The sequence below is a fragment of the Haliotis rufescens genome, unplaced genomic scaffold (assembly GCF_023055435.1).
Source record: "Haliotis rufescens isolate VD_foot unplaced genomic scaffold, xgHalRufe1.0.p SCAF_15, whole genome shotgun sequence".
NCBI lineage: Eukaryota > Metazoa > Mollusca > Gastropoda > Lepetellida > Haliotidae > Haliotis > Haliotis rufescens.
This window is the reverse complement of record NW_025963835.1, coordinates 28,196,728-28,217,163: the sequence shown is the minus strand read 5'-3', so window position 1 is coordinate 28,217,163 and position 20,436 is coordinate 28,196,728. Positions and strand designations below refer to the sequence as shown.

Below are 20,436 nucleotides of genomic sequence, written 5' to 3'. Positions count from 1 at the left end.
GACGAGCTTTATAGGGATGTCTACAGTTGATACCGATACAATGTTACTAAGTGTGTCGACGAGCTTTATAGGGATGTCTACAGTTGATACCGATACAATGTTACTAAGTGTGTCGACGAGCTTTATAGGGATGTCTACAGTTGATACCGATACAATGTTACTTAGTGTGTCGACGAGCTTTATAGGGATGTCTACAGTTGATACCGATACAATGTTACTTAGTGTGTCGACGAGCTTTATAGGGATGTCTACAGTTGATACCGATACAATGTTACTAAGTGTGTCGACGAGCTTTATAGGGATGTCTACAGTTGATACCGATACAATGTTACTTAGTGTGTCGACGAGCTTTATAGGGATGTCTACAGTTGATACCGATACAATGTTACTAAGTGTGTCGACGAGCTTTATAGGGATGTCTACAGTTGATACCGATACAATGTTACTAAGTGTGTCGACGAGCTTTATAGGGATGTCTTCAGTTGATACCGATACAATGTTACTTAGTGTGTCGACGAGCTTTATAGGGATGTCTACAGTTGATACCGATACAATGTTACTTAGTGTGTCGACGAGCTTTATAGGGATGTCTACAGTTGATACCGATACAATGTTACTTAGTGTGTCGACGAGCTTTATAGGGATGTCTACAGTTGATACCGATACAATGTTACTAAGTGTGTCGACGAGCTTTATAGGGATGTCTACAGTTGATACCGATACAATGTTACTAAGTGTGTCGACAAGCTTTATAGGGATGTCTACAGTTGATACCGATACAATGTTACTTAGTGTGTCGACGAGCTTTATAGGGATGTCTACAGTTGATACCGATACAATGTTACTTAGTGTGTCGACGAGCTTTATAGGGATGTCTACAGTTGATACCGATACAATGTTACTTAGTGTGTCGACGAGCTTCATAGGGATGTCTACAGTTGATACCGATACAATGTTACTAAGTGTGTCGACGAGCTTTATAGGGATGTCTACAGTTGATACCGATACAATGTTACTAAGTGTGTCGACGAGCTTTATAGGGATGTCTACAGTTGATACCGATACAATGTTACTTAGTGTGTCGACGAGCTTTATAGGGATGTCTACAGTTGATACCGATACAATGTTACTAAGTGTGTCGACGAGCTTTATAGGGATGTCTACAGTTGATACCGATACAATGTTACTTAGTGTGTCGACGAGCTTTATAGGGATGTCTACAGTTGATACCGATACAATGTTACTAAGTGTGTCGACGAGCTTTATAGGGATGTCTACAGTTGATACCGATACAATGTTACTTAGTGTGTCGACGAGCTTCATAGGGATGTCTACAGTTGATACCGATACAATGTTACTAAGTGTGTCGACGAGCTTTATAGGGATGTCTACAGTTGATACCGATACAATGTTACTAAGTGTGTCGACGAGCTTTATAGGGATGTCTACAGTTGATACCGATACAATGTTACCTAGTGTGTCGACGAGCTTTATAGGGATGTCTACAGTTGATACCGATACAATGTTACTAAGTGTGTCGACGAGCTTTATAGGGATGTCTACAGTTGATACCGATACAATGTTACTTAGTGTGTCGACGAGCTTTATAGGGATGTCTACAGTTGATACCGATACAATGTTACTAAGTGTGTCGACGAGCTTTATAGGGATGTCTACAGTTGATACCGATACAATGTTACTTAGTGTGTCGACGAGCTTTATAGGGATGTCTACAGTTGATACCGATACAATGTTACTAAGTGTGTCGACGAGCTTTATAGGGATGTCTACAGTTGATACCGATACAATGTTACTTAGTGTGTCGACGAGCTTTATAGGGATGTCTACAGTTGATACCGATACAATGTTACTAAGTGTGTCGACGAGCTTTATAGGGATGTCTACAGTTGATACCGATACAATGTTACTTAGTGTGTCGACGAGCTTTATAGGGATGTCTACAGTTGATACCGATACAATGTTACTAAGTGTGTCGACGAGCTTTATAGGGATGTCTACAGTTGATACCGATACAATGTTACTTAGTGTGTCGACGAGCTTTATAGGGATGTCTACAGTTGATACCGATACAATGTTACTTAGTGTGTCGACGAGCTTTATAGGGATGTCTACAGTTGATACCGATACAATGTTACTAAGTGTGTCGACGAGCTTTATAGGGATGTCTACAGTTGATACCGATACAATGTTACTTAGTGTGTCGACGAGCTTTATAGGGATGTCTACAGTTGATACCGATACAATGTTACTTAGTGTGTCGACGAGCTTTATAGGGATGTCTACAGTTGATACCGATACAATGTTACTAAGTGTGTCGACGAGCTTTATAGGGATGTCTACAGTTGATACCGATACAATGTTACTAAGTGTGTCGACGAGCTTTATAGGGATGTCTACAGTTGATACCGATACAATGTTACTAAGTGTGTCGACGAGCTTTATAGGGATGTCTACAGTTGATACCGATACAATGTTACTAAGTGTGTCGACGAGCTTTATAGGGATGTCTACAGTTGATACCGATACAATGTTACTAAGTGTGTCGACGAGCTTTATAGGCATGTCTACAGTTGATACCGATACAATGTTACTAAGTGTGTCGACGAGCTTTATAGGGATGTCTACAGTTGATACCGATACAATGTTACTAAGTGTGTCGACGAGCTTTATAGGGATGTCTACAGTTGATACCGATACAATGTTACTTAGTGTGTCGACGAGCTTTATAGGGATGTCTACAGTTGATACCGATACAATGTTACTTAGTGTGTCGACGAGCTTTATAGGGATTTCTACAGTTGATACCGATACAATGTTACTTAGTGTGTCGACGAGCTTTATAGGGATTTCTACAGTTGATACCGATCCAATGTTACTAAGTGTGTCGACGAGCTTTATAGGGATGTCTACAGTTGATACCGATACAATGTTACTTAGTGTGTCGACGAGCTTTATAGGGATGTCTACAGTTGATACCGATACAATGTTACTTAGTGTGTCGACGAGCTTTATAGGGATGTCTACAGTTGATACCGATACAATGTTACTTAGTGTGTCGACGAGCTTTATAGGGATGTCTACAGTTGATACCGATACAATGTTACTTAGTGTGTCGACGAGCTTTATAGGGATGTCTACAGTTGATACCGATACAATGTTACTTAGTGTGTCGACGAGCTTTATAGGGATGTCTACAGTTGATACCGATACAATGTTACTTAGTGTGTCGACGAGCTTCATAGGGATGTCTACAGTTGATACCGATACAATGTTACTAAGTGTGTCGACGAGCTTTATAGGGATGTCTACAGTTGATACCGATACAATGTTACTAAGTGTGTCGACGAGCTTTATAGGGATGTCTACAGTTGATACCGATACAATGTTACTTAGTGTGTCGACGAGCTTTATAGGGATGTCTACAGTTGATACCGATACAATGTTACTTAGTGTGTCGACGAGCTTTATAGGGATTTCTACAGTTGATACCGATACAATGTTACTTAGTGTGTCGACGAGCTTTATAGGGATGTCTACAGTTGATACCGATACAATGTTACTTAGTGTGTCGACGAGCTTTATAGGGATGTCTACAGTTGATACCGATACAATGTTACTTAGTGTGTCGACGAGCTTTATAGGGATGTCTACAGTTGATACCGATACAATGTTACTTAGTGTGTCGACGAGCTTTATAGGGATGTCTACAGTTGATACCGATACAATGTTACTTAGTGTGTCGACGAGCTTTATAGGGATGTCTACAGTTGATACTGATACAATGTTACTTAGTGTGTCGACGAGCTTTATAGGGATGTCTACAGTTGATACCGATACAATGTTACTTAGTGTGTCGACGAGCTTTATAGGGATGTCTACAGTTGATACCGATACAATGTTACTTAGTGTGTCGACGAGCTTCATAGGGATGTCTACAGTTGATACCGATACAATCTTACTAAGTGTGTCGACGAGCTTTATAGGGATGTCTACAGTTGATACCGATACAATGTTACTAAGTGTGTCGACGAGCTTTATAGGGATGTCTACAGTTGATACCGATACAATGTTACTTAGTGTGTCGACGAGCTTTATAGGGATGTCTACAGTTGATACCGATACAATGTTACTAAGTGTGTCGACGAGCTTTATAGGGATGTCTACAGTTGATACCGATACAATGTTACTAAGTGTGTTGACGAGCTTTATAGGGATGTCTACAGTTGATACCGATACAATGTTACTTAGTGTGTCGACGAGCTTCATAGGGATGTCTACAGTTGATACCGATACAATGTTACTAAGTGTGTCGACGAGCTTTATAGGGATGTCTACAGTTGATACCGATACAATGTTACTAAGTGTGTCGACGAGCTTTATAGGGATGTCTACAGTTGATACCGATACAATGTTACTTAGTGTGTCGACGAGCTTTATAGGGATGTCTACAGTTGATACCGATACAATGTTACTAAGTGTGTCGACGAGCTTTATAGGGATGTCTACAGTTGATACCGATACAATGTTACTTAGTGTGTCGACGAGCTTTATAGGGATGTCTACAGTTGATACCGATACAATGTTACTAAGTGTGTCGACGAGCTTTATAGGGATGTCTACAGTTGATACCGATACAATGTTACTTAGTGTGTCGACGAGCTTTATAGGGATGTCTACAGTTGATACCGATACAATGTTACTAAGTGTGTCGACGAGCTTTATAGGGATGTCTACAGTTGATACCGATACAATGTTACTAAGTGTGTCGACGAGCTTTATAGGGATGTCTACAGTTGATACCGATACAATGTTACTTAGTGTGTCGACGAGCTTTATAGGGATGTCTACAGTTGATACCGATACAATGTTACTAAGTGTGTCGACGAGCTTTATAGGGATGTCTTCAGTTGATACCGATACAATGTTACTTAGTGTGTCGACGAGCTTTATAGGGATGTCTACAGTTGATACCGATACAATGTTACTAAGTGTGTCGACGAGCTTTATAGGGATGTCTACAGTTGATACCGATACAATGTTACTTAGATCAGAAACTATATAAATATGGAAGCAGGGGTGTGTAATCTTATCCAGGTGTATCTATAGAATGCCATTTTGACAATTGACACAATTTCTTAAAGTCTGTTAAAAGTGATTGGTAATTACTGTGTTATTCAATTATGATGTATTACAGTAAGTTTATTCTTACCTCTCACTCTTTTATCCTCGAGCCCCTTCCAAATAATCAACTAAATAAGAAGGCTACATGATTGCAAATATATCGTGACTGTTTATTATTTTGCTGGGCATTAGGGACACGGGCACCCCCCACGTTCAGGAGATAGTGTCGTCTCCGTGATTGTCACTACTGTCTGAGTATGTAATCAAAGTGTAACTGCGACTGGTTATCATAATGATATGTCGGTTATCTGTGTGTATCTGAAAGTGGAGGGCGATCCGGACCAAATAATAAAAATGTGTAAGGGCAACAATGTCGGATGAGAATCATGGTAACGGGTAGTTCGGGATCAGTCCTTCTCAGAATGATAGTCAAAACATATTTAAAGTTGTGTTTAAACATAGATAAGTGCATCTTCCTGAGGCAAGGGAGTTAATTGACTATAAAAGTCCAGTTTCCACCCTTGCCGAACTGGAATGGAATCATGGTGTTATATTGTTGCTGGACTAACCAGTCTATGCATGGTCCAATCGACATCGGGTTCGTAAACTGCCGTGCAGATTTCGGTCGAATGCAGGATTAACAAAGCATATGTACCGTCCACTTAGCGTCAACAGATATTTTCCAAATCTTTTCATATATTTAATTAAAGTGCTTTGTGACTTGATGCACTTCGCGAAGTAAGACCCGTTTTATTACACTATAGATCTTGAATATCGATCAGATCGTCTTCACTGGGCACCGCAATTTTGTTTGAAAATGAAACAAAATTTTAAAAAAGCCTAAAAGGGGTATGAAAGAGATATTCGGCTGTGAAAGAAACACCATTAATAACACACCAAAGAACTTTTTTACGCAAACTTCCATTTCAGCTCCAAGGCAGAATCCAAATGAACTGTCTATTTTTCCGGATATAGATGCAGCAGAGCTAATGAATGGTAATTTTGTTTCTATTTTATGTATAACTGACGAAAATATGCCTTTACCTAATTTTAGGGCACAAATTCTACTTCAGAAAATAAAGTAGTTACAAAAAATGAAATAGCTGACATCATTCAGTGTTTGTCCCCTAATAAAACCATTTGCCCTGATAGGATAAAAAACCCAGAACATACAATCATTTAAGTGTTAAATTGTTTAATTTGTAATGTCTGTCACCGCAAAAAGGTTTTTATTCAACTGAATGGAAAATAGCTTATGCTCTGCCGTTTCTTTGAAAAGCGAGAAAACTGAAGTGTCATATTATAAACCCATATATCTTATTTGTTGCATTGGTAAACTGTTTGAAATGGGGTTTTTTAAACACGTGTCAAACTATTTTAATCAGCACCGTATTGTACAGATATAATGCAGCCTTTCAAGCTGGTCATTCCACTGTCCATCAATGAACTTAAATATACAGTAAACTACTTTTATTTAATTTCGGTCGAATGCAGGATTAACAAAGCATGTGTACCGTCCACTTAGCGTCAACAGATAGTTTCCAAATCTTTTCATATATTTAATTAAAGTGCTTAGTGATTTGATGCACTTCGCGAAGTAAGACCCGTTTTATTACACTATAGATCTTGATTATCGATCAGATCGTCTTCACTGGGCACCGCCATTTTGTTTGAAGCAAATGCAAGTGATATGGGAGGTGGAATCTGTTTGGTCAATACGAGGGACATAGTAGGGACATAACTCGTAGTAGTCACCGGTGGCGCTACGATCGAGCCCAGAGCCTAGTTCGGCAAGGGTGGAAACTGTACTTTTATAGTCAGATAACTCCCTTGCCTCGGCAAGGAAAGTGTTTACTTCTTTGTCACAATCCCCGTGTTTTTTACTATTTCTTAAAATATATGTATTTTTATGAAGTTTTTTTTAAACCCCATATTTTGAGGTCGTAAGTGAAAATAAGCGACCACAGGAAATCGGCTGATTCTAACATCGCTGAGGGGCGCTTGTCTACACAGCAGAATACAACCATTTTAGTGAGTGAGTGAGTGAGTGAGTGAGTGAGTGAGTGAGTGAGTTTTTATTCAAGTAATATGTTCCAGTTGTTACTGTTATCGTTAAAGTTCAAATGAGATCACTGGTCATTCTATTGAGTGTCGATCTCACTGACGTTTTATTAGTAATAAACATTGACTACTAAACGAGTTCCCGTTAGATATCCCTTTTGTTACAACGAACAAATTTCAAAACGTACCTAACAAGCGAAATTTGTAATAATAACAGTATCTAATGGAAACGAGTGTAGTACTTTATTGATTACTCACATAAACTTTGCACATGATCTAAAGTTAACATTGTACGTCGCTGGTATAAATTTTGCAACATTTGTAGATGGTAATGCGTCCAAATACTGTTTCGGGGCACGGCTGGCCCAGTCGTCTAAGGCGCCGCGATTCGCTGTGCAGAGTTGCGTCCCTTGGGCACGCCAGAAACCTATGATTGTGGGTGCGAATCCCGGTTCGCCCCGATTATGTTTCTAGGTTTGTCAGCACCATACCCGTGCTCGTTGGTTTCACCGAAGTGGTAAACGTCTAAGACCTGAATCACTTCGGGCTTTCCTCCCACATTAAGCTGACACGCCGTGATTTAACTGGAATACTTTTAAAAGCGGCTTTTAACCCAACTCACTCACTCACTCACTATGTACTGTTTCTGAAGATGCGACCAGGGCGCGGAGTCCCTAGAGATGTTCAAGATGTTATTTCATACGACGCAGAAGTTCACATGTTATGAAATTGATTGTAATTACAGGTAAGGAACACCAACTGAAGCGCCAACAAAACATGACACGGGTTGTATTGGTTGACACGCGAATGACATTTCCAACGACTGTCCACGTGGTTCAAGGGGAGTTACTCTCATTTCCAACACGAAGTTCAAGGTCGTAAGAAGATGATGAGCGTTGTGATGCTGCTTCAGTATAGTGCTTTATTTACTGGCGATGCGAAACACCATACTCACTCACTCATTACGACAATATATAAATAGGTGACCGAATACTCTTTCCATATCCAGTGTAAGTGTTCGACAGTCCTGCGATAGATCAAAGGCTTCAGCCAAAACACAGGGACATGATACATTCAAGTGAAGTAATGTCAACAATTCAGCAAACATAGTCCGGCCCGCACACGATGTTATTAAACACTGTTTTATCCGGATCATTACTAAACGGATGAGTAATAAATACTCTAGTTGATACACATATGCAATAGTTGCCAATGAAAAGGAATTGTGTTGTGATTTGTCACGTTTTAGAGATAAATGCCATCCACTCTTACTTCTCCGTGAATAGTTTGGATCAATGGACGGTTGCCATGGTGTCATAATACACATAAGAATCCATGACGGAATAGAAGCCAGTATCCCGTATTAAAACGGGCCGAAATAGAAGCCAGTACCCCATATTGAAACAGACATCGGTGAATTTAGATGGCCACGGTTGGCCCAGTTGCTGATCGACGGAATATGACCCTTGGTTTGTCAGCACCATACCCGTGATCGTTTTACAATTATTTGTTTCTTTGTTTTGTTTGTATGTGGTTTAACACCACACTCAGGAATATTCCAGCTATACGATGGCGGTCTGGACCAGACAATCCAGTGACTAACATCATGAGCATCGATCCACGCAATTAGGATTCGATGACATGCATCAACCAAGTCAGCGAGCCTGACCATCCGATCCCGTTAGTCGCCCCTTACGACAAGCATAGTCGCCTTTTATGGCAAGCATGGGTTGCTGAAGACCTCTTCTACCCCGGATCTTAAAGAAGTATACTTATGCGATCTGCGCCACTTTAGGCTTAACTCATACATACAGCTGACCAGCTGTGTAATAACTGAAATATTATCCCCCGTTGCGTTAAACCTAGACTGGAATCAGCGAGACAATAAAAAGAAATCCGAGATATTATTTTGTCTTTCTTGGTGTGTTCCAAATGCGTACATGCCTATGGAAACTAGTTGATAGCATTGTTAAATTGTGTTTTGTTATAGTTTGTCTCTTTTCTTGTTAAAGGTGAGTCAGTATATATACGTTATTCTAATACAATGGTTACTGCTCCAGTCTATATTGCACCAATCGTTGAGAAGCATCAAAAACATATACAAAATTCGACATAATCATTTCTCTCGTGTTTCACGAATGCAAACAAAAAATATGAAAATTAGTTTCGTTTTAGTTGTATTTGGTTCCTATGTTTGTTTAAGGTAATTTGAGACATTATTTGCATGTTATACGGGTGGCCCAGTCGTCTAAGGCGCCGCGATTCGCTGTGCAGAGTTGCGTCCCTTGGGCACGCCAGAAACCTAAGCTTGTGGGTTCGAATCCCGATTCGCCCCGATTATGTTTCTAGGTTTGTCAGCACCATACCCGTGCTCGTGGGTTTCACCGAAGTGGTAAACGTCTGAGACCTGCATCACTTCGGGCTTTCCGCCCACACTTAGCTGACACGCCGCGATATGACTTGAATACTGTTAAAAGCGGCGATAAACCCAACTCACTCACTATTCTCATAAAATTGAAAGTGTTCACTTGAGAACTGAGAAACATCCGTGTCTGTCAGGTAGATATTAACATGGCTTGCATGCATTGGGAGGATACATGAGGGTGTGAAAGTACACTTGTACTCAACGTCACCAAGGTAGATACGGCACGCGTGGGGCAGAGGTGAAGACATCAATGTCAACTGCAGCTGCCAATGAGCGTCTGGATGCAAAGTGCAGACGGGACAGAGATAGAAGAATTACGGACCATGGTACGTTGCTGACTGGGGTAGACACAGCATAGACCAGAGGTAGTTCGGCAGCAGAAAGGTTGTGATAAGTCACAGCGTGAATACAAAGCAGCGCAATCTGGAAACAGAAGGGATCCAGTTGACCAGCATACACCGATAAGGTAGTGAGTAAGTTAAGTTAAACGCCCTTTTGAACAGTATATTAGTCATTCAACACGTTTCAGCTTTGTATGGAAGTAAATTTCGGCATAAAGTAGCCCCTTGGTCTAATCCAACCCAAAAATCATCCAGATTGCCTTCCTTGGTCTTTTATGACACCTGTGCTTGTGCGTTTAACCAAAAAGCGCTTCTTTGGGGGTTCCTACACAATAAGCTGACACACTGTGATGTAACTGAAAAACATCGTCCTGAAATCTTTCGTACTTTTCACTGGGTGTGATACTTTTTTGAATCCCATGTTTGTAAAACGGGTCATTCGGCTCGGCGAAATGGCCATCACGTTCAATAAATATTTAGTTTAATCAATATTTATCGGAACAAATTCGATATTGTTGTTTGTTTTCACATTCAGCTAACCAGGCGAGTTGAGTTATCATGGAAAGCATGTGACATCATTCATTGTGTGATGACATCGCATTCTAAAACGCCGTCGGTTCCAATTGACTTTAAGGGTTTTCCGATTTCTTTTTGATGACTTTGTTCTTGTTTAACGCCGCATTTAGTAATATTTCAGCGATGTGGCGGTGGTCCGTAAATAATCGGTTCTGGACCAGACAATCCAGTGACTGACATTACGAGCATCGATCTTGGCAAGTTGGATACGATGACATGCATCACCCAAGTAAGCAAATCTGACCACTCGATCTCGTTTGTCGCTTCTTAGGACAAGCATGGGTTGACGAAGACCAATTATAACCCGGATTTTCACGGGGTTGTTGATGCGAAGTTCACAAAGAAGATAATGTTAGTTGTAAAATAAATGGGAGTGTGTGCTACAGTTTGACTGACTGATACCTGTTGTTGAATGTGATTGGGCGCCAGAAACCTTTGGGGAACATCCGGCGAGTGTTAAAATTTCCCAGTATCGAATACTCAATAACAACCGCAGATCTGAAAACACACAACGTTTAGGTTCTCATTAACCGAAAGATCAATGAGACAGATGGGTGGTATGGAGATGATATGATTATAGGCTTAAAACCATACTCTCTCATTCACTTAAATTCTATCTTCAGATAACGTATTCTCTCACAAACGGTACCTAAACAATGCTAGTTTTCCTTGTGCCCATTAATATATTAAGAAACAAGGTCATTGTACAGTCAGTCGGACAGTATCAAAAGGCAATGTATATTTATCATTTAACTTAAGCATTTATCCATGACATAACCTCGTCCCATAACCTTATCGTGACATAACCTTTATCCATAACCTCGTCCCGTTAATCGGTATTTGCCTCGCCAAAGGCTCGGCAAATACCGATTAACTAAGACTCGGTTGATATTTCCCAAATTAAAAAACACTCGTGATGAATCCTCTATGTATTGTTTTCGTCACCGGTTTTCAGTACTTAATACTATTTGTTAGTGATATCAAACACAGGTTTGACGTACCAATATTATTCATTGATAGACAAGGGCGACGCCATGTCTGTTTGTGAACACTGGAACTACCTACCTGGCCTTATTTATACATCATGCATCTTTAACCGTAAAAAAGACCAACGGATAAAGTATTTTTATCCTACCGAGAAACCTATTATATGGTCTGTTCCTTTATGGGTGATGCATATAATGTTACACATCTTTTTTTTACTAACCCGAAGTCGTTACAATGTGTGTCAGTCTCAGTAGGCTAGCGCACCGTACAAGCAGCACCCTACGACCCCAGCCCTCCCACGCACGCACGCAGGCACGCACACACACACACACCAACACACACACACCAACACACACACACACACACACACACACACACACACACACACACACACACACACACACTAACACACACACACACTAACACCAACACACACACTAACACACACACACACACACACACACACACACACACACACACACACACACACACACACACACACACACATGCGCGCGCGCACACACACACACACACACACACACACGTGCATGCACGTTGCTGTGAGTGAAATAATCTTAGCGCGACGTAATACCACATTTCATTTTCATCTCACTTCACCTCACCTCATCTTTTCTCTTCAGGATGAAGCTTGCCTATAATTAGCAAACCATCAAAGCAATGAAATAATAATTTGATACCTTTTAGGTCTTTGAAAGCCTTTTAGAAGTGATACACCTAAGGAAGTGAATATATGGAAGTATATACTCCGAAACGTTGTGTTCCTCATAATAAAGAAGTTGACATTCATATATTCTCTTCCTTGATACCCTATATCAAATATGTGTTACAACCTTAAATCATTCAATGGAAAGCGACCCAATCTCTCCCTTCCCAAATCCTGTTATACAATGTATTTTATTTGATTTAGGGTTCGTGTCTTCATCTCCACTGACCTCTCCACGATGACGCGCGAGTACCCCGTGGTTGTGACGGGAGGATCTGGTTGCTTGGGGCAACACCTCATCAAACTTCTCCAAACGAACGCTGATCACGTGACTGAGATCCGGGTTCTTGACGCCATTCCGTACGAGAACAAACTTGGTGAGTTATGAAGGGTACAATAAGAAAGCAAATCCATCAATTTTTGTATCAAAGAATATCTGGCAGCGTAATGACCACTTATATTTAACATGTTGTGGACGCAAGAAATTGATAATTTTTGACTTCGTGGATGCCGCCCTCACGAAGGATAATGCACTACTGTTGGCAGAGCATATCCGGTCATATCTAAATGTTGTGACGTTGTGACCTTTGAGAAAGTGGGACATTGTCTCATTTTAATTAGGGTAACCATTTACAACCTTGAATAGCCGAATAGCTTATTCAATTATGGGAATCTTATGAGCATGTTTTATCCTACATTTCAATGTTCATTTTGTTGGCATCAGATAAGTTTATGTGCTGTTGAAAATTAACTCCGATGTTATCACAGAGACACGTAGTTAGTTTTCTTTGGCTGTTGCATATATGTATCATCATTATCGTCGTCAACATCATTAAAATCATTTGTAGCATTAGGAGAAGAAGATGCAGAAGAAGAAGACGACGAAGCAATAGAAGAAGAAGCATTCGAAGAAACATTAACAATCAGTAAAATAGGCATTAATTGAAGCATCATAAAAAAGCATAAGATTTAAAAGCATAAACAGAAGCGTAAAAGAACAAGAGGTATAAAAACAAGAAACAGGAGAAGGAGAGGAAGGAGAGGGGTAAGAAGAAAAAGAAGCATTTGAAGAAGCATTAGAGGCCTTAAAAGCCTTAAAAATAAAATGACAATGCAGAAGACGCATTAGAAACACAGGAAGATGAAGAATGAGCAGAAGAAACATTTGAAGAGGATTTTTTTAAGCATCACACTTGAAGCATTAGCAGCATCAGAAGCATAAAAAGAAGCCTTAGAAGAAGGAAATGAAGAAGGAAAAAAGCATTAGAAGACGAAACACAGAAAAAAACATGAGAAGAAAAGCGTCAGAAGGAGCAAAAGAAGTAGAAGAAGAAGAAAATCATAAGAAGCATTTGAAGAAGACAAAGCATAAGAAGAAGAAAGATTAGAAGCACAAGGAGATGAATCATAGGGTGGAGAAACATTTGAAGCAGAACCATAAAAAGAAGCATAAGACTAAGCATTTGAAATAGAAAAAATATTAGGAGCATAGAAAGCACTAGAAGCATATGAAGGAGAAGCGCAAGAAGAAGAAGCGTTAGAAGGTGTTAATGCCAACTGAGCCATCCTCGGTTATCGAGATATTATATTCCAATTCAATTATAATTACAACAAACCGCTCAGTCATAATACAATTATCATCATCAATTTGATTATCAATATCAACATGATTATTTTTATTATTATATCATGGACAGGCCATAAAGAAGCAAAACCTGTGATTTCTATGTGCGGTGACGTCACTAACACAGACCTACTTCGCCGGGCGTTCAGGGGAGCTAAGTCAGTCTTCCATCTGGCCAGTCTCGTCAGTGTGGGCAGTTTCCCTGACAACCAGGCTATGGAAAGAATAAACGTGAAAGGTGAGACAACAGACACGTCTCGCAAACGGATACATAAATTACAGTGTGTGACATATATGTTGTACAGCAACAATGTGAAACCACAGGAATCTGGAGTCCTACCTCTTTATATGTATTTAATGTACGATTTGTTCGAGTTACCCCGTACACTTCTTGTCTTGACAAAGAATCCGTGACGTGGTCATAATTATGGAGATAGAATTTTGACAAGACAAGAAATGTTCGAGTATTGCGAAAACAATAAGACATGTATGACGTAGGGAGTGGGTTTAATATGGCGGTTGCAATACAATTGCGTACTGAGACCGTGTCACCGTATGATTACTGACGGAATTAATGTTTTCATTCAAATATATAAACATATGTATGGAGAGTGTTATGCTTGTAGCAAGAGACAACAATTTCATTATTTGTTCTGGACGCCTGTACTGCGACATTTCATATGTTACATATCTTTGTTGTACAGAAACAATGTGTGACATATTTATGTTGTACAGGCACAGTGCTCGACATATATGTATCTATATTGTAACGGAATAATATGTGACATATATGTTGTACATGAATTATGTTTGACATATACATGTATGTTGTACAGGAACAATGTGTGACATACATATGTTGTACAGGAACAATGTGTGACATATCTTTGTTGTACAAGAATGGGGTTTGACACTTCTATGTTTTACAGGAACTCGACAGGTGATAGACGCCTGCATCAAGGAGGGGGTGGAATGCCTCATCTACTGCAGCACTGTTGAGGTTGTGCTGGGGTTCGACGACATTGTCGATGGCACCGAGGACAACATGAAGCCTCCCAAGACGTATTTCCACGAGGGTTATGCCAAGACCAAGCTCCAGGCAGAGAGTATGGTACTGCAGGAAAACGACTGCCAGTTGGACACAGGTACACGCCTTGCATCACCTGATATAACAAAGGAGTGAGTGAGTATGGTTTTACTCCGCTTTTAGCAATACTCCAACAATACCACGGCAGGGGACACCAGAAATGGGCTTCACATATTGTACCCATGTCGGGAATCGAACCCGGATCTTCGGCGTGACGAGCCGACGCTTTAACCACTAGGCTACCCGACCGCCCCCATATATAACGAAGGAATATAACCCTAGTTTTGTTATAATAAAGATGCCATTGAGGGATTTGAGAACAAAAACTAAATTATTTTCTTTTCTTTTGGGGGACACTTTACAGGCCTATCTTCGGAACAATGTAAATGCACACATTAAGCTCTTTTCACTGATCCCACCACCAGTCTACTAATGCAATACTAAAACGTAAGGTCCGTTCATCCAGAGGGGAGGTTGGGTAGCCTTGTGGTTAAAGCGTTCGCTCGTCACGCCGAAAACCCAGTTTCAATTTTCCACATGGGTATTATGTGTGAAGCCCATTTCTGGTGTCCCCCGCCGTGATACTGCTGGAATAATACCATAAGCGGCGTAAATCCAAACTCCGTCCTCACTCGTTAATCCAGAAATGTGTTTTTAACCTGACGTTTGGACTGGAAACGATATTGTTTAAATTTATGGTGTTTCACTGCACCGATGAGTTTCTATGAGTTGCTTTCCGTCGATGTAGGTGGCGTACTCAAGACCGCCGCCCTTCGACCCTACGTCTTCTACGGCGAACTGGACCGCCACTACGTCACGCAGCTCATGAAGGTGGTGAAGAGGACTGCGGGCATCCTCATCCAGACAGGTAACGGCAAGGCACTCCATCAGCACGCCTACGTGGGAAACAACGCCTGGGCCTTCATCTGCGCCGAGAAGGCTGTCCGTACTAACCCTGCTGCTGCTGGTGAGGCTTACTTCATCACGGACGACACCCCAGTTAGCGACATATACAGCCAGGTGATCCCCTTTCTGGCGGAGAAGGGTATACGGCCATCCTCCATCAGGTTCCCTTTCTGGATGATGTTCGTGCTATTGTACTTGGCAGAGTGTCTTCTGTTTCTCCTGTCCCCCGTTATCAAAATCGACATCGGCGTCTCCTCCAGCGCCCTACGCTTCGCCAACACCACCATCAAACTGAGCAACGTCAAAGCGCGCACCTTGCTCAACTACACTCCCCTTTTCTCTGTGGAGGAGAGTTTCCGGAACGCACGTGCTTATTACCGGGATGTTCAAATATAGACACGCCAGTCTTCAGCCCGAGAATATCTCCGGATGTTTCAACCTTCTACTATATTCCAATTCTATTATAATTACAACAAAACGCTCAGTCATAATAAAATTATCATCATCAATTTGATTATCAATATCAACATGATTATTTTTATTATTATATCATGGACAGGCCATAAAGAAGCAAAACCTGTGATTTCTATGTGCGGTGACGTCACTAACACAGACCTACTTCGCCGGGCGTTCAGGGGAGCTAAGTCAGTCTTCCATCTGGCCAGTCTCGTCAGTGTGGGCAGTTTCCCTGACAACCAGGCTATGGAAAGAATAAACGTGAAAGGTGAGACAACAGACACGTCTCGCAAACGGATACATAAATTACAGTGTGTGACATATATGTTGTACAGCAACAATGTGAAACCACAGGAATCTGGAGTCCTACCTCTTTATATGTATTTAATGTACGATTTGTTCGAGTTACCCCGTACACTTCTTGTCTTGACAAAGAATCCGTGACGTGGTCATAATTATGGAGATAGAATTTTGACAAGACAAGAAATGTTCGAGTATTGCGAAAACAATAAGACATGTATGACGTAGGGAGTGGGTTTAATATGGCGGTTGCAATACAATTGCGTACTGAGACCGTGTCACCGTATGATTACTGACGGAATTAATGTTTTCATTCAAATATATAAACATATGTAGGGAGAGTGTTATGCTTGTAGCAAGAGACAACAATTTCATTATTTGTTCTGGACGCCTGTACTGCGACATTTCATATGTTACATATCTTTGTTGTACAGAAACAATGTGTGACATATTTATGTTGTACAGGCACAGTGCTCGACATATATGTATCTATATTGTAACGGAATAATATGTGACATATATGTTGTACATGAATTATGTTTGACATATACATGTATGTTGTACAGGAACAATGTGTGACATACATATGTTGTACAGGAACAATGTGTGACATATCTTTGTTGTACAAGAATGGGGTTTGACACTTCTATGTTTTACAGGAACTCGACAGGTGATAGACGCCTGCATCAAGGAGGGGGTGGAATGCCTCATCTACTGCAGCACTGTTGAGGTTGTGCTGGGGTTCGACGACATTGTCGATGGCACCGAGGACAACATGAAGCCTCCCAAGACGTATTTCCACGAGGGTTATGCCAAGACCAAGCTCCAGGCAGAGAGTATGGTACTGCAGGAAAACGACTGCCAGTTGGACACAGGTACACGCCTTGCATCACCTGATATAACAAAGGAGTGAGTGAGTATGGTTTTACTCCGCTTTTAGCAATACTCCAACAATACCACGGCAGGGGACACCAGAAATGGGCTTCACATATTGTACCCATGTCGGGAATCGAACCCGGATCTTCGGCGTGACGAGCCGACGCTTTAACCACTAGGCTACCCGACCACCCCCATATATAACGAAGGAATATAACCCTAGTTTTGTTATAATAAAGATGCCATTGAGGGATTTGAGAACAAAAACTAAATTATTTTCTTTTCTTTTGGGGGACACTTTACAGGCCTATCTTCGGAACAATGTAAATGCACACATTAAGCTCTTTTCACTGATCCCACCACCAGTCTACTAATGCAATACTAAAACGTAAGGTCCGTTCATCCAGAGGGGAGGTTGGGTAGCCTTGTGGTTAAAGCGTTCGCTCGTCACGCCGAAAACCCAGTTTCAATTTTCCACATGGGTATTATGTGTGAAGCCCATTTCTGGTGTCCCCCGCCGTGATACTGCTGGAATAATACCATAAGCGGCGTAAATCCAAACTCCGTCCTCACTCGTTAATCCAGAAATGTGTTTTTAACCTGACGTTTGGACTGGAAACGATATTGTTTAAATTTATGGTGTTTCACTGCACCGATGAGTTTCTATGAGTTGCTTTCCGTCGATGTAGGTGGCGTACTCAAGACCGCCGCCCTTCGACCCTACGTCTTCTACGGCGAACTGGACCGCCACTACGTCACGCAGCTCATGAAGGTGGTGAAGAGGACTGCGGGCATCCTCATCCAGACAGGTAACGGCAAGGCACTCCATCAGCACGCCTACGTGGGAAACAACGCCTGGGCCTTCATCTGCGCCGAGAAGGCTGTCCGTACCAACCCTGCTGCTGCTGGTGAGGCTTACTTCATCACGGACGACACCCCAGTTAGCGACATATACAGCCAGGTGATCCCCTTTCTGGCGGAGAAGGGTATACGGCCATCCTCCATCAGGTTCCCTTTCTGGATGATGTTCGTGCTATTGTACTTGGCAGAGTGTCTTCTGTTTCTCCTGTCCCCCGTTATCAAAATCGACATCGGCGTCTCCTCCAGCGCCCTACGCTTCGCCAACACCACCATCAAACTGAGCAACGTCAAAGCGCGCACCTTGCTCAACTACACTCCCCTTTTCTCTGTGGAGGAGAGTTTCCGGAACGCACGTGCTTATTACCGGGATGTTCAAATATAGACACGCCAGTCTTCAGCCCGAGAATATCTCCGGATGTTTCAACCTTCCCTACAATCAAACTTATACAAATAGAAGCGACAAAACCATTTCCATATCCAATAGAAATCTCTGCATAAAGCAGATTCTGAGTATATCATGATCATGTGTTTATGAATCACTATCAAATAGTATAAATGATACCAGGTGTTCGCGAAAAGGTGAGCGTATCCTGCCCCACCGGTGGCACCCGTCACAAACACATGCAAAGTCAAGTAAATTGTTCACCTGAAAAAGCACTGGAACATATAGTCAAAATAGGGGAATTGCATCGGACATCATTTTTGTCACTAATGCGTCAAATTTGTCCACCACATGTCTACCATAAAACTTTTTAAAGCAATGTGCAATAGTTTAATGTAACAGTTTAATGCAACATTATCATGCATCGATTCCATGTGGCATATAGATGCATCATTTAACATAGAACCAAAAGACTTTATCATTGCTGCTATCTAATATATATTATCAATGCAACTTCCTGTGTGGTGCGATGGATAGAGTGTCTGCCCGTGGATCGGGAGATCGGTGGTTCGATCCACTCATACCAAAAACGTTAAAAGATGGCACTTGTTGTTACCCTGTGTGGCGCTCGGCACTGAGGGGATAAACATGGACTGGTCGGAGTTAGTGTACAGTGTCTGACTTGGGTGTTCATGTAAATCTGCGCTTGACATACGAGCGTAATAATCACTTTGTCATGTAATGTCATTCTTGGATAATGGATACTTAAGACATAATTTCGAAGTCTCTTTAGAAACAATGTATAGATACAGTATTTGAGAAAACCGCCCAGTCTGTTATATAGTGCCAGATGACTTGCAGCCATTTTAATCTACAGAGACGCGGTGACACATTGGTAAAACATCTATATGAGGTATTGGAAATGTTAGTCAACAGGTTATTGAGAAAGAAGACATTTGATCGATGGAGCTTGAAAGCATCTCCTTTGCGGATCCTCATTATATACTGAACCGCAAAAGAAACGCCACCCCAGGTAACATTGCATGAAAAGTTGTCATTTACATATCTGGGTAATTTTTGTTAAAGTTTCTAAAACTTACCATTACCTTGTCCGGAAAAATGAAGCTTGATGATAAAAAAACAAAGCAGATGGCAATAAAACCGATCGCCCAAACGCATCACGGCAACGGCCATGGCATCCCGATGCACGTGAGTTCCGTGCAAATTGAAATGCACATGCGTTCCCTCATTTCTTGCCCTATAAAAATCCACCCAGATCGGATAACATTCATTCGTTATTGCATTGCTACCACATGCCAATATTGACAAGAAATCAGCGACACCAAGCCCTTGGACGACTGCAAGCTGGACAAACCGCCCGGCAAGTAGCCAATGCATTTCAAGTCGACGTAAGGACCATATACAGGCTCCAGCAACGGTACCAGACCACAAACACTACAGATGACCGACCACGTAGTGGAAGACCAAGGGTCACCACCCGACGTCAGGATCGTCAGATTGAGCGACATCATCTTCAAGATCGCTTTGTTACTGCTGCGGAAACTGCTCGACAGACCATGGGGACACACCAGCGATACATTAGTGCGGACACCGTGAGTCGACGATTGACGAGCAGACTCCTCCACTGTCGCAGGCCACACCGAGGACCCATTCTGACACCACGTCAT

General features: G+C 41.5%; 1 protein-coding gene across 4 annotated transcripts; it reads left to right on the top strand.

Moving 5' to 3' along the window:
* Window positions 1–9,938: 9,938 nt before the first annotated feature.
* LOC124140222 (3 beta-hydroxysteroid dehydrogenase/Delta 5-->4-isomerase type 3-like) lies at window positions 9,939–19,926 on the top strand. 4 transcript variants are annotated; one of them, XM_046507665.2, is made up of 6 exons: window positions 9,939–10,094; window positions 12,461–12,633; window positions 13,954–14,118; window positions 16,433–16,597; window positions 17,289–17,504; window positions 18,195–19,926. In XM_046507665.2, exons 2-6 carry the CDS (start codon window positions 12,495–12,497, stop codon window positions 18,746–18,748), a joined length of 1,239 nt encoding a protein of 412 aa, XP_046363621.2. In that variant the 5' UTR covers window positions 9,939–10,094; window positions 12,461–12,494; the 3' UTR covers window positions 18,749–19,926. The 4 variants fall into 4 exon arrangements, with proteins under 4 accessions (XP_046363621.2, XP_046363622.2, XP_046363623.2 ...); XM_046507666.2 differs by having other exon boundaries at window positions 9,952–10,097; XM_046507667.2 differs by having other exon boundaries at window positions 9,952–10,101.
* Window positions 19,927–20,436: the final 510 nt, after the last annotated feature.

What these genes read in the sequence shown, in the direction of transcription:
- LOC124140222 (XM_046507665.2), top strand. Translation starts at nt 12,495, where the DNA reads ATGACGCGCGAGTACCCCGTGGTTGTGACGGGAGGATCTGGTTGCTTG. An exon ending in GGAAAGAATAAACGTGAAAG is followed by an intron (nt 14,119 to 16,432) that starts GTGAGACAACAG and finishes TATCATGGACAG; the next exon opens with GCCATAAAGAAGCAAAACCT. An exon ending in GGAAAGAATAAACGTGAAAG is followed by an intron (nt 16,598 to 17,288) that starts GTGAGACAACAG and finishes TATGTTTTACAG; the next exon opens with GAACTCGACAGGTGATAGAC.